Consider the following 14,850-nt stretch of genomic DNA (forward strand, 5'->3'; position numbering starts at 1 on the left):
AACCAAAGAAGAACACCACGATTATCTGTAGTTTTTAAGTTTTCCATTAAGTTTTTCATGAAGAAGAAGTGATTTCATGACATTCTTCAAGAAAATGAAGGAATTTGGTGGAAATATGGAATCCTTGATGTTTTCTATGGACTTGCAAAAATAATGAAAAATATCCTTAAATTTTAGAAAGAGTAGGTTTTTTGTATCAGCAATAGGGTACACATATACCAAGAGTGGTGCTGAGGGGTTGTCCCCATCGGTGTGACCTTCAGAGGAGACCAAGCAGCCTTGTGCATCAGCATGGCCCAGGCAACTGGAAGGCAGCGGCTCCCAAGATTCCATGACACCTCCCTCCCACCTTCCGATTCTGTTACTGCGACTCCAGGCAGTTAACCTGGTGCTCTGGCTCCTCCTTCTGGCACTCCTGTTGGAGCCTGAGCTAGAGGCAGTGCCTTAGGCTCTGAGCTCTGGACCTTCCTCCTTGTTTTGGTGGTTCAGGAGTCTCAAGTGTCGTGTGATGCTGACAAACTTTATCCCAAAAGTAAGTTATGAATCACATCTGCATCCTTTAGACCAGTTTAAATCACTTTTTTCACTTAAAAAAAAAAAAAAAACAACTTTCTTGAGATATAATTTTACACTACAGAATTTACCCATTTTAGCTGTACAATTCAATGATTTTTAGTAAATTCAGCAAGATGTGCAACCATCAGCATAATCCATTAATTGGTCTTTAATTTATTATTTGTCTGGTTTTCTTCTCTTCAGGCTCTGCCTCCACTCCCTCCACCATAAGCTTCAGCATGGAATTATCTCTCACCACCTGCTGTAGGTCGAGGGCAGAAAGGAGTATCCTAGAACTCAACCAGGAGTTGCGCTCCCAGCTAGCACAAAGCAAATAGCAGTTCAGAGACCTCAAAGAGAAATTCCTTATATCTGAAGCTACTGCCTACACCCTGGCCAACCAGCTGCAGAAATACAGTAATTCCTATAGGGTCAAGGTCACCAAAGTGATGAATGATTGTCTGTCTACTCTCTGAGAAACTAAACACTCTCCAGAAACTAAACGCTCTACTCGCTCCTTCATCGAAATAAATTTTATCCTGACCATACTCCTAGAAAGGTAGAAGTGGATATTTTATCCTTAATTTTCAAAGGATGAAAAAACTGAGGCATAAAGGGGTGGAGCAATTTTCCCAAGTTTGCAGTGAGAGTGTAGCGAGGAACAGAGGCCAGAATCCTAGTTCAGGCAGAAAACTGCCTTTTCTTGCTCAGGAAACTGTTTCAGATTCTACAAACATATAATACCACTGTTGACCTAAATATCTCAGAATTCAATTCAAACTGTTACTGACAAAGCATTTTGTCAGCTGCACTGGGGAAAAAAAGGTGCTAGTACACTATACCTGCCTCAGCGTAACACTGTCTATTCCCAACCTAGCCTTGGGTCTCTAGAGATGAGAACACGAGTAGCAAACACAGAGGGAAATTCATGTGCCTGAAGCAAGATTCTTTCCCACATAAGTTCAAGGAAGCCAGTCCTCATACTCTGGTGAGGGTATTTCCAGGAAACTCAGAGAATCTATAACACTCTTTCTATCTCTCCCTGAATATGAACCTTGCAAACTGCAAGCAAGTCCAGGTAGACCTGCAGCATCTGGGCTGTGAGACACATGGCCAAACTGAGAAGAAGGCCAAGTGGAGGAGATCACCAGTCCCAGCAGGCTGGTGTAGAGGCTGGCCCTTCCCTCCCTTTCACAGTTGGAAATCCACTGGCAACCCCAAACCTGTTAATAATGGGGGAGAGGGGTGGTGATACAGTGACTAAAGAAAACATGGAAATAGGGGAACAAGAGGGTCAGGAATATTAGAGAAGGATTCTTGATGGCATTGAAGGCATTGGCTTTCAAATTTATACAATTATTTTTCAACAAATCAACAGGGGATAAAATTAATCAACTTATTGTCTTAGACAAAAAGTAAAAATGCAGTGAAAAGATAAGCTTTCGGAGATGGGAAAACTAAGGTTTTCTGGTTTTTTTTTTTTTTTCCTTCACATTATTCATTATGACCCTGATAAAAATGTAGGACAAAATTTCTGAAGCTACAGAAGAAGATGTCACGTAAGATCTTAGGGTAGATGCAATACGGTGCAGTAATCAAGAGCATGTACCTTGAGGCTAAATTCCCTGGGCTCAAATCCAAGGTATCTTCTCTGTGTCTCAGTTTCTTCATTTATAATGGTAATAAGAGTAGTGTCCATGTCTTCAGGTAGCAGGCATAATTAATTAATTCTTGAAAATCTACTAGAACAATGCCTGAAACATGGGAAACACTCCCTCCTACCAGTTCTAACTTAATACCTGTTAGCATTTGAAGATATGTCTTTCAGGTATTTTTTTTTCCCATTGCATTTTTTACACAGTTTTATCCAGATAAGCTTTCAAGTCTTTGAAATATTAGGGGATTATTGAAACTATCGACATGGGAAAATCATCAGTGCTATACTCCTTGGGGTCTTCCCAAGCTTACAGGAAATGAAAATCTACTTCAAGCCGCAGGTGAGTGTATCATTTAAGAGGCCATAAGGCTTGGTAAAGGGATCCCCGAATCAGAGTCAGAACTCAGGGGATATGAATTCTGACTCTGTGAAATACCGACTGAATCATCTTGAACAAGTTACCTTACTTTCTTCTGAGCTTCTTTTTAAAAACAAAAACAAAAACCCAAACCAATTGCCTTCAAGTCGATTCTGACTCATAGTGACCCCAGGTGATAGATTAGAAGTGCCCCATAGGGTTTCCTAGACTATAATCTTTACAGAAACAGATTGCCACATCTTCCTCCCGAGGAGTTGCTGGGAGGTTTGGAATGGCCAACCTTTCGTTTAGCAGTCGAACTCTTAACCATTATGCCTTGAACTTCTCTTTACTTGTCTCTAAAATGGGAGTGATCAAATGCTTTACTACTGGGACACTGAGAAATAAAGATGTGGAAATCCAGCATAAATCCTGGAACTGGGGTTATTTGTGTCCTTGGGATGAGCCCTGCCTCCTTCCTTGAAGATAGTGATCATCAGTGGCTCCAGCTTTTCACTGAGGCAGGTGTGTCTGTCTGTTCTCAGAATGTGAAGAATACAAGGCCCTCTTTGAATCCTTGCTGGGAGAAGAGCTGCAGTTTGAGGAGGAGAGACCAGGGCAAGGATTGGGTAAGGAGGGATTTGTGCAGGGCAGGCTATGGGAAAGTGTGAATTTCTGCTTGAAGTGGGGCAGCCCAAGCTGGTAGAATGAAGAGCAAATTTGTGCAAAGGCATAAAACTACACAAACAGAGAGCTGTGGGAACTCAATGGTGGTCCAGTGCCTGGAAGAATTTTGGTCTCTAGGATTCTCCCTTAAATAATATATGAATAAAATAGAGACAGATGCCTAGGTTGGAACACTAGCAATGTTAACTTCTAGGTTTGTGATATTGGGCAAATTTACCTAACTTTCCTGGGTCTTGGTTACCTTGGCTACCTCATCTGTAAAATGAAGATTCCAACACTAACTACCTCAGAGAGTTATGAAGATTAAAATATATGATTACAAGTAAAGTGGTCAGAATAATCTCTGGCACATATGACTCTCTCAAAAAATATTTGCTGCAATTATTATACTTTCTCTTATTTTTTTGTCAGAATGGTGGCTGTCCTTAATAGACTAAAATTTTATACTACAAAAGATAATTTTCAAGTTCTCCTGATAAAAAGGTTTCTCCTCTCCAACTTTGATTTTTTTCTAAGTATCATACTATATAGGGTATTAATTAGTAAGACCATTGTGTAGACAGATAATTGAGCAAATGTTGCCTGGGAAATGAGTCGTCAATTTGCTGAGGACCAGCATTTCCTATCCTCAGGAAGTTTCAGACATGGTAGATTGTGACATTCGAAACTTTTTTTAATCCTGTGTTGAAATGAAATCTTAGAGGCCCATGTGTGTAAGACACACTAAAGCACAGATACTTGATAGAAGGGGCCTGTGATGGTTAAGATTGTGTGTTGGGGGACCTCATACTACCAAGAAAGCAGTGCCAGGAGCAGAGCGTATCCTTTGGACCTGGGGTCCCTGTGTGGAGAAGCTCCTAGTCTGGGGGAACACTGATGAGAAGAAGGCCAATGGAGGGAGATAGCCTTCCCCTGGAGCTGATGCCCTGAATTTGGACTTTTAGCCTACTATGCTGTGAGGAAATAAACTTCTCTTTGTTGAAGCAAAAAAAAAAAAAAAATATCGTGTGTCAACTTGGTTGGGCCATGATTCTCAGTGTTTTGGCAGTCGTGTGATGTTGTGGTCACTTCCCTGCTGAGATTTGATATGTTATAACCTCCATGATAAGATCTACTGAGAGTAGCCTGGAATCTGGCCTGCACTGAGTGTGGGTGGACGTTCTAGCAGGGCTCAGGGGTTTTTGCTCTTTCAGGATCCTACAGCTGGCTCCTGTTCATCTGATTTCCGGTTCTTGGGACTTGAGCTAGCAGCTTACCTGAGGTGTTGTCTGCTAATCTTGGGATTCATTGATCTTCACAGCCTGTGAGCAAGAGCCCTGCTCCCCGACCTGCCAATCTTGGGTTCATCAGCCCCTGTGGCTATGTGAATCAGGAGAAGCCTCTATCCTGACTCACAGACTTGGGATGTTACACCATCTACAAACTCATGAGCCATTTCCTTGATATAAATCTGTCTCTATATAAATATTTATACACTTTATCAATTTTGCTTCTTTAGAGACCCCAATCTAAGACAGGGCCATAGGTATGGAGCCTTTATTTCTCCGTAGTCTATGCCTTTACTCCCTCTGACACTTAATAGGAACTCTACAGAATAGAATTTGGAAAATGATCTATAGATGACCTCTTCATAGTGCAAAAGGGGGAAGATTCAGGCATCAGATGGGGTCGATGAGTGTAAATGTACAATCCAGAAGATTTCTAGGTCAAGTGAACCACAGTCTAACTTGAATCACCAGAATAGAAAGTCACAGCCCCTCAATCAATTCCTAGACTTGAGCCAGTTTACAGACCTACAACCCCTTGAATATAGGGGAAGCCTGGTCACCTTGAAGAAGGACCCCACTACACTGCCAAAAATTTATACCATTAATCTTTCTCCTAGCCTTCCCAAAAGTGTTCTATGGCCTTTTACAAGAGTGACTGTTCATTGTGGAAAAGGAAATCATCAGACTTCTTGGGGATTACTGGATACTGGCTCTGAAATAACACTAATCTCAGGAGACTCAAAATGTCACTGTGGTCAGCCAGTCAGAGTGGGGGCATATAGAGGCCAGGTTATTAGCTAGGTCCATCACACGGTGGGTCCAGTGGGTTCTTGAGCCCATCCCATAGTGATTTCCCCAGTTCCAGAACACATATTTGGAATAGATTTACTCAATAACCGGCAAAACCCCAACACTGGATCCCTGAAAACTGGAGTAAGGGCTATTATGACACTAAAAGCCAAGTGGAAGCCATTAGAACTGCCCCTACGTAGGAAGATAGTAAAACAAAAGCAATAGCCCATTCCTGGAGGGATTGGAAAGACCATTGCCACCTTCGAGTATTTGAAGGACGATGGGTGATGATTCCCACCACATCCCCATTCAACTCGCCTATTTGACCTGTGCAAAAAACAGAGGGCTCTTGGAGAACGACAGTGGATTATTGTAAACTTACCCAGGTGGCGACTTCAGTTGCAGCTGCTGTTCCAGAAGTGGCTTTATTGCTTGAGCAAATTAATACATCTCCTGGTACCTGATATGTAGCGATTGATCTGGCCAATACCTTTTTCTTAATTACAGTTTTGAAAGAACACCAAGGACAGCAATACATATTCATTGTCCTATCTCCAGGGTATATCAACTCTGCAGCCATATGTCATAAATTAGTCTTCAGGAAACTTGATGGCCCTTCCCTTCCACAAGACATCACACTGATCCATTACATTAACGACATTATGCTGAATGAACCTTAATAAGAAGAAGTGTCAATGATTCTGAACTTATTGGTAAAACTTTTGCATGCTAGAGGATGGGAAATTAATTCCACAAAACTTCAGGCCGCCCTCAAGCCACTCTGCCTCTTGGCCATATGAGTCGGCTGATCAAATGGTGCCTTGAAGTATCAGTGACAGATAGAGTTTGGAGTCTTTGGCAGGCCTCTATTGGTGAATCACACTGCAGATCCTTAGGATTTTGGAGCAAAGCCCTGTCATCCTCTGCAACAATACTTTCATTTTGAGAAACAGCTTTTGGCTTGGTACTGGGCCTTAGTAGAGACCAAATGTTTAACCACGGACCACCAAGTCACCATGTGACCTGAGCTGGCATCATAAACTGGGTGTTGTCTGACCGACAAAGCCATAAAGTCAGACATAACATTACATCATTAAAATGAAAGTGATATATACAAGATTGGGCCTGAGCAGGACATGAAGGCACAAGTAAGTTGCATGAGGAAATGGCCCAAATGCCCATTGTCTCCACTGCTATCACATTGCCTGCCCTCTCCCAGTCTGTACCTATGGCTTCATGGAGAGTTCCTTGTGATCACTTGACTGAGGAAGAGAAAACTCATGGGTGGTTTACAAATGGTTCTGTGCGAAGTGCAAGCACCACTCCAAAGTGGACAGCCTCAGCACTGCAGCCCCTTTCTGGGATGTCCCTGAAGGCCTGTGATGAAGGGAAATCCTCCAAATGGGTAGAACTTCAAGCATTGCACCTCCATGTTCACATTGCCTTGGAGGAAAAATGGCTAGATGTGCCATTGTATTACTGATTCATGGGTTGTGGCCAATGGTTTGACTGGATGGCCAGGGACTTGGAAGGACCATGACTGGAAAATTGGAGACAAGAAGGTATGGGGAAGATATATGTGGATAGACCTCTCTGAACGGGCCAAAGAAATGAAGATATTTGTGTCTTAGGTGAATGATCACCAAAGGATGACCTCCGGACAGGAGGATTTTAATAATCAATAGGATAATATGATGCGTTCAGTGGGAACCAGTCGTCTTCTTTTCTCAGCCACTCCCGTCATGGCCTGATGGGTTCATGAACAAAGTGGTCGTGGTGGCATTGATGGAGGTTTCGCATTGGCTCAGCAACATGGACTTCCACTCATCAAGGCTGACTTGGCTACAGCCACTGCTGAATGCTGAATATGCCAGCAGCAGAGACCAACCCTGAGTCTCCAATATGGCACTGTTCCTCGAGGTGATCAGCCAGCAACCTGGTTGCAGGTTGATTACTTCAGACCACTACCGTCATGGAAAGGACAGAGTATCATTCTTACTGGGATAGACGTTTACTCTGGATATGGATTAGCCTTCCCTGCATATGTAACTATGATCAGTGGACTCACAGAATGCCTTATCCACCGTCATGATATTCAGCAGAGCATCAAGGGACTCACCTCACAGCAAATGAAGTACAGCAATGGGCCCATGCTCATGGAATTCACTGGTCTTACCATGGTCCCCATTATCCTAAAGCAGCTAGCTTGATGGAACAATGGAATGGCCTTCTAAAGACACAATTATGGTGCCAGCTAGGTGGCACACTTTGCAGGATTGAGGCAATGTTCTCCAGGAGGCTGTATGTGTTCTAAAGCAGAGTCCGATACATGGTACTGTTTCTCCCATAGGAAAGGTTTCCAGCTCCAGGAATCAAGGGGTGGAGATGGGAGTGACACCACTCACTGTTACTCCTAGCAACCTACTCGCAAAATTTCTGCTCCCTGTCCCCGTGAGCCTATGCTCTGCAGGTCTAGACATCTTGGTTCCAAAGGGAGGAATGCTCATACATGGAGACACACCGAAGATTTCATTGAACTGGAAGTTAAGAATGCCACCTGGCCTTTTGGCCTATTCATGCCTCTGGAGCAACAGGCAAACAAGGGAGTTACCATATTGTCTGGTGTGATTGGCCTTGACAACCCAGGGGAACTTGGATTGATGTTGCATAACGGAGGTAAAGAAGAGTATGTCTGGAATACAGGAGATCCCTTAGAGTGTCTTTTAGTATTTCCATTCCCTGTTATTAAAGTCAATGAAAAATACAGCAACCCAATTCCAGTATGACTACTAATGGTACAGACCCTTCAGGAATCTCACCAGGCAAAGAACCATGACCAGCTGAGGTGCTTACTGAGGGCAAAGGGAATACGGAATGGGTGGTGGAAGAAGGTAGTTCTAAATACCAACTACGACCATGTGCCCAGTTGCAGAAATAAGGACTGTAATTGTTACGAGTATTTCTTCCTTGTATGTGTGGATCAAATATTTTTGGTTTTTTCACTTATAAAATATAGGATGTAAACAGGGCTAGTGCATTTTCGGTTGTATGCATTTTAGATGTATCATGTTAGGTGTACATATGACTTTATAATTGTCTTTATTTAGAGATTGCATATTGTTTAAGGAGATGTGTACAAGTGCCAAGCTGAGAAGCGGTAGACTGCGTTGCTTAAGGTTGTGTGTCAACTTGGCTGAAGTGAGGAACTGAAGCGGCATCATTTTTAAGCAAAGTTAGTAAAACAAATATACCTAAGGCTGTTTCCTCATTCTTTCTGCAGGAATTCAACTTGGAGAGTTCCTTGGGGGTGTTCTAAGAGATATCTCTGATGAAACTGTCATAGCCTTTCATTCACTGCATTCACTAGTGTATTTTCCTCTTCTTTCCCATCTTAGGAAATATGATTCCCTAATTCTGGCTCAAGCTCAAGAACTGATCCATTTACATCAGAAGATACAGGAAGGGATTGGTGGGTGTTACCTTTTCACACAGCATATGAAAAACACAGTCAAGTCTTTTGAGGACTTCATCAGGAATACTAACATTGCCAACTACCAGAGACAGAGATTCCGTGATCAGCTGGCCCAAGAAAGCCAACTGGCAGAGCACCTCGTGAGCAAACTCACCACTGGTAAGTTGGCCTCAGGCTCTGAAGACCCTTAGCTCCTACCAAGGTCCTAGTCTCACATAAGACTCTGTGCTTCCACAACTCTGAGTGACTTTTAACTAGATGTCCTGCTTTTCACCTCGCATTCTGGGGGCTATGACAATATCAGGACAGGCAAGGCGTGAGTACGGTGGCAAAATACATAGAGCTGGAGGTCACATTATTATAAGTGGCTCCTTCATCACAGGCTTTTGGGGCAGGAGGCAGCAGCCATCTGATCTTTTTTGCTTGCTTGTTTTTTATCAGTGCTGTCTTTGCTAACTTTCTGCAAGTGATTTATCCTTCCTGGATTTCTGTTTTCTCATTTGTAAAATGGGTCAAATCATGCATTCTGTGATTACTGAAGACATCAAATGAAGTAATGTTTCTGAGTGTATTTGAAAAAAAAATAAAGCCCCTCACTGTTTTCAGGTTAGTTGAAATACTTAGTAGAACCTGCTGATGGTAAAGATGATTTATACTGGAACACTTTTTATAGAGAAAATTACCCGTGAGAACACCTGAGAAAGCAGAACAGGGGCAGACATGGAGGCACCCTTGTAGTCCTCTGACTTTGAAGGACAAGTGGGACCTCGTTTGTTCTCTCCTCAGAGACTGGAGTAGGTTCTGTGTGAGAGCAGTCGTGGGACACACAACCATGGTCTAGCAACCAGCTCTGTGGTGGAACTGAAGGCTGGAGAAGTTCAGACAGCATCTGGGGAAGTATCCTGTGCACTGGGGAACCAAAAATACTTTAATTTTTTTTGTCTGACTCAGGTGGCAGCATGGCAATGATTCACTCCATCAGGAACACTCTACGCAGTGGGCTCAGGAAGGCATGCCAGGCCACTTCTTAAAGAACAACCTGAGGGCTCCGGGAATACTTCTCAGAGCATCCCGACTACACATGTAGAGTATTTATGTTTCTGACCAAATAGGCCTCCACTTTTTTAATTTAGATTCCAGGTCAGCAGTCTTGGATAAAGTATGAACACCAGAAAGGTGATATAAACCTGAAGAAGAACAAAAGCCCCAATTTTCAAACTGATAAAAAATAAAAGTAGTAAAATATTAAAATGAGTATAGTTCATGTTGATCCTTTGCAAAGTATAAATTTTTTGTATTCAAACCATAATATCCCAGTTGCATTATGGTGTCTAACTCTTATTACTGAGAAAGAAAGAAGGAGAAAAAAAAAAAGCATATCTTCAGATTGGCAAAAATGTTTATAAACCTGCAGAATATCTTCAAACTACCTTTATTCCCTCAGACACTATTTACTGAGTTTCTGCTGGGTGCAATATCCACCTCATTATCCATCCCTGCACAGCATCCACCTGGGATCCCTTTTCCATTCTCATACCTATGATTTCCTTTTGCTTTCAAGGATCCTTCTGAGGAGGACTACACTTAGACTACTGGAGCTACTTTGCCTGATGGCTCAGGGACATGGAATTACCTGGGCATTTATGTCAGTCCTACAGCAATCAGTGCCTGCAAAAGCACTTACCAATGACTGACAAGTATTGGAGTATGAATTTCAGCTAGCTGACTTGAGGAGACCTTTGTGGTGAACTGGCTTTGGGAAAAGGGAATCTAACTTTGTAAAGACTCATAGATAAACAGAAGGAAAACAAGAACTATCAGGACAATGTTTGTCTTGGAAGTCCAAATGAGAGAGTGATTTACCTGAGACTATAAACCTGTGAGCAGGAAGAATAAAGTCTTTAGGTCCAATAGGAAAGAAGCCTATGTTGGAAGAGAAGGGGAGAGGCAAAGATAATGATGGAAAATAGGGTGGGTCTAGTAAGAACCGGGTCAGCTCTGAACTAACACAAATCCTTTGACTCCACACCTAGATATTCTGATTTAAATGGTCTGGAGTTGGATTTGGACATCATTATTCTTCAAAGCTCCCTGGGTGATTCTAATACGCAGATAGAGATGAGAGAGACCATTGGTCTATTACGATCTCAGATCACTAGCATAAAAGTATCCCAAAGGTAAGGCTACTTCATAGAAAAGGCTGAACATCAACTATTGATGAAATTTGCATTTCTCTCTCAACAGTCTTGTTTTTGTATAACATGGAAAAAGGAGAAGAGAAAAAAGGTAGATGATAGATTAGACCTATAACTGTCTGTGTAGAATGGAGTCACTCAAACTTTTTTGACCACAAGATGCAGTAAGAAATATATAATTCTTTGTGACCCAGCGTACGTTAAAAAAATTTTTTGTGCTCACTACATGTAATGCATCCTTTTATTTTCCTTTCTGATTCTTTAATTAAAACCTGTAATTAATCACTACATTGATTTCACACCTACTAATAGTTTAGAATTGCAATTTGAAAATTTTACTTTTTACCATCTATTTGATTAAACAAAACCCCACAAGAGAGCTTTCAGGACTTACTCTCCTAAGGAAACTGTAACAGTAAAAAAAAAAAAAAAAAAAAAAAAAAAAAAGGTAATATTTTGTATTTCCTATTCTTTACAGTGGCATAAAAGGAGCACTGCAGGGTCAAACGGTTAAGCGCTCAGCTTGTAACCTAAAGGTTGGTGGTTCCAAACATATCCAGAGGCTCCAAAGGACAAAGACCTGACGATCTGCTTCCATAAAGACTACAGCCCAGAAAACCCTGTGAGGCAGTTCTACTCTGTCACATGGGGTTGCTAGGAGTCTGAATCGACTCGATGGCACCTAACAACAAAAACACAATGGCATAAAGTCCTTAAGAAACAAACAAAAACAGTTTAGTGGTTTCTCAAAAAATAAACAAATGATCATGGAACTATCATATGACCCGGCAATCCAATCCTGAGTATATACCCAGAGGAAGTGAAAGCAGGAATGCAAACAGAAACCTGTACACCAACGTTCATTGCAGCGCTTGCACAACAGCCAACATGTGGAAACAAATGAAATGTCCATCCACATGAATGGATAGACAAAATGGAATTATTACTCGGCCATAAAGAGAAAGGATGTCATGATGCATGCCACAACATGGATGAGCCTTGAAAACATTATGATGAGTGAAATAAGTCAGTTTCAAAAGGACAAATGCCATATGATCTCACTTAAATGAAATAAGGAAATATGTGTTGTTGTTGTTAGGTGCTGTCAGGTCACTTCCTACTCACAGCAACACTGTGCACAACAGAATAAAACACTGCCCAGTCCTGTGCCATCCTCACAATCATTGCTGTGTCTGAGCCCATTGTTGCAGCCACTGGGTAAGTCCCTTTCATCAAGGGTCTTCCTCTTTTTGCTGACCCTCTACTTTACAAAGCATGATGTCTTTCTCCAGAGACTGGTCCATCCTGATAACATGGCCAATGTACACGAGATGAAGTCTTGCCATCCTTGCTTCTAAGAAGCATTCTGGCAGTACTTATTCCAAGACAGATTTGTTCATTCTGGTAGTCCATGGAATATTCAATATTCTTTGCCAACACCATAATTCAAAGGCATCAATTCTTAAGTCTTCCTTATTCATTATCCAGCTTTCACATGCATATGAGGCAATTGAAAACACTATGCTTGGTCAGGCACACCTTAGTCCTCATAGTGACATCTTTGCTTGTTAATGCTTTAAAGAGGTCTTTTGAAGCAGATTTGCCCAATAGAATAAGTTCTTTGATTGCTTGACTGCTGCTTCCATGGGCATTGGTCCAGTTGTGAGGATTTTTGTTTTCTTTATGTTGAGTGTGATCCATACGGAAGTCGGTAGTCTGTGATCTTCATCAGTAAGTGCTTGAAGTCCTCTACACTTTCAGCAAGCAAGGTTGTGTCATCTGCATAAAAAAAAAAAAAAATCTTATCATGGAGTCGATTCCAAAGAATAGTGACCTGACTCATAGTGACCCTATAGGGCTGAGTAGAAATGCCCCATATGGTTTCCAAGGAGCATCTGGTGGGTTCAGACTGCCAACCTGTTGGTTAGCAGCCATAGCTCTTAACCACTATGCCACCAGTGTTTCCCACCTGTATGTAGCAGTTTGTTAATGAGTCTTCCTCCAATCCTGACACCATGTTCTTCTTCATATAGTCCATCTTCTCGGATTCTTTGCTCAGCATCCGGGTGGAATAAGTATGATGAAAGGATACAACCCTGACACACACCTTTCCTGATTTTAAACCACACAGTCTCCCCTTGTTCTGTTTGCATGGCTGTTTCTTGGTCTATGTACAGATTCCACATGAGAACAAATAAGTGTTCTAGAATTCCTATTCTTTGCAATTTTATCCATAATTTGTTATGATTCACACAGTTGAATGCCTTTGCATATCCAAGAAAGCACAGGTAAACAGCTTCCTGATATTCTCTGCTTTCAGCCAAGATCCTCTGATATCAGCAATGATCTCCCTCATTCCACTGACAGACTGACAGATGAGTTGGGGAAGGAAATATATAGAAACCAAAACTTATTAAATACTGGGGTAGAAGTGGGGGTGGGGGGAATGGGGAGTTTTTCTTAGGCGACATTGAGTTTATGTTAATGGTGATAGAATAATTTGGAAAAGGATAGTGAGAATGGCTGCACAACTGAAAGAATGTAATCAATGTCACTGATACACATGTAGAAATTGTGGAATTGGCACATGATTAGTTGTGCGTATTTTCATCACAGGTTAAAAAAAATATTTACCTAAGAACTCATTTGGAACAAATCAGGTTATGGAGACCACCTAAGAACAAGAAATTAGTAGTTTTTCACTTTTCACTTCAAAATTCTGTTAGTTTTTCTATTGAAAATATTCCTAGAAATTCCACTAAGATATATCCTGATGTGGAAGTAACTTTAGAGAATGCTGGCCTCCACAGGGTGCAAATGGATTGGTTTCTGAATGTGCATGTTGGAGGCTATGCACATCTCCACCTGGGAGGTGTGAGAGGTCTTCATTTTCCTCCAGAAGAGTAGAATGAGAGTAAACTGGCAGCTGAGCAGGGATCTGACCAAACCACATGCAGCAGCTTTGAGCAGGGCCCAGGGGTTGGGACCTGAGTATATTTCACAGCACATTTCCTCTAACCTGCTATCATCACTAAAGCTTTCCAGACTGCAGCTCCTCCACTTAACTGCACTCAGGTTGCACCTGGCCTTCATCACCACTTAGTTCTCCTCTAGCCTCACTTAGCTATCAGCAGGGCCTGAAAGAAGATTCTCATTTGGATTTTTTCTTTCCGTCTCAGGTAACAACTAATACTGGAACTGTGAAAAGATCTTGTCTAATTTCAACAACACATAGTCACAAACTTCAGCTTAGTTCCCAAACTGATGACGCAAACTAATACAACAGAACAAGTCAAAGTCAAAATATGAAAGCAAGATGAAAATCGGAAGTCACAGCCACTGAGGAATTTTACTCCGAACAGCTGGTTTGATGGAAGAAACCGCAACCCCTCAGCCTCCTAATATGATAACTGCCTGAAGTGCCCCGATGACTAGATTCGCAGATAATCTTGAGAGAACCAGCCCCTTTTCCCTACCCACACCGACCTGTGGATGACAGGAGTTAGCAGCAGCTGGGAGATAATCTCAAGGACTTGAGGTCAATGCTGAGAATAATATCACTGCAGAAGACTATTCATCACCTTTTCAGCACATGTCCATTTTCCTTGAAAGATGAAAGTTTTAAAATCTCTGAAAATAAACTTTATTTTATACATACCTTGTTACCTAAAAATTTTTTTGGAGTTATCAAAATTATAAAGTTTTCTTTTCCAAACTAATATAAGAAAATTCCATCATTAATACAGCCATTACATTTATACCTCCGAGTGATAGCAACCCAGTTTAGGTGCATCACTTCCTTCCAAAATTAATGTTACTAAGCACCTGGTACTACTTAGAAAAGCTATATTGGGTCTCACACCAGG

The 14,850-nt window shown here is 41.7% G+C and overlaps 1 protein-coding gene across 1 annotated transcript in view; it reads left to right on the plus strand.

The window, feature by feature from the left end:
- Positions 1 to 331: 331 nt before the first annotated feature.
- The window catches only part of LOC105757010 (neuroblastoma breakpoint family member 11-like), an 18,151-nt gene continuing 3,632 nt past the window's right edge, over positions 332 to 14,850 (plus strand). The window contains 5 exon segments of the mRNA XM_012559978.1: positions 332 to 478; positions 481 to 532; positions 760 to 972; positions 3,116 to 3,188; positions 8,713 to 8,948. Of these exon segments, the coding sequence (XP_012415432.1) occupies positions 332 to 478; positions 481 to 532; positions 760 to 972; positions 3,116 to 3,188; positions 8,713 to 8,948 (721 nt within the window).

Source organism: Trichechus manatus, unplaced genomic scaffold (genome assembly GCF_000243295.1).
Source record: "Trichechus manatus latirostris isolate Lorelei unplaced genomic scaffold, TriManLat1.0 scaffold00529, whole genome shotgun sequence".
Lineage (NCBI taxonomy): Eukaryota > Metazoa > Chordata > Mammalia > Sirenia > Trichechidae > Trichechus > Trichechus manatus.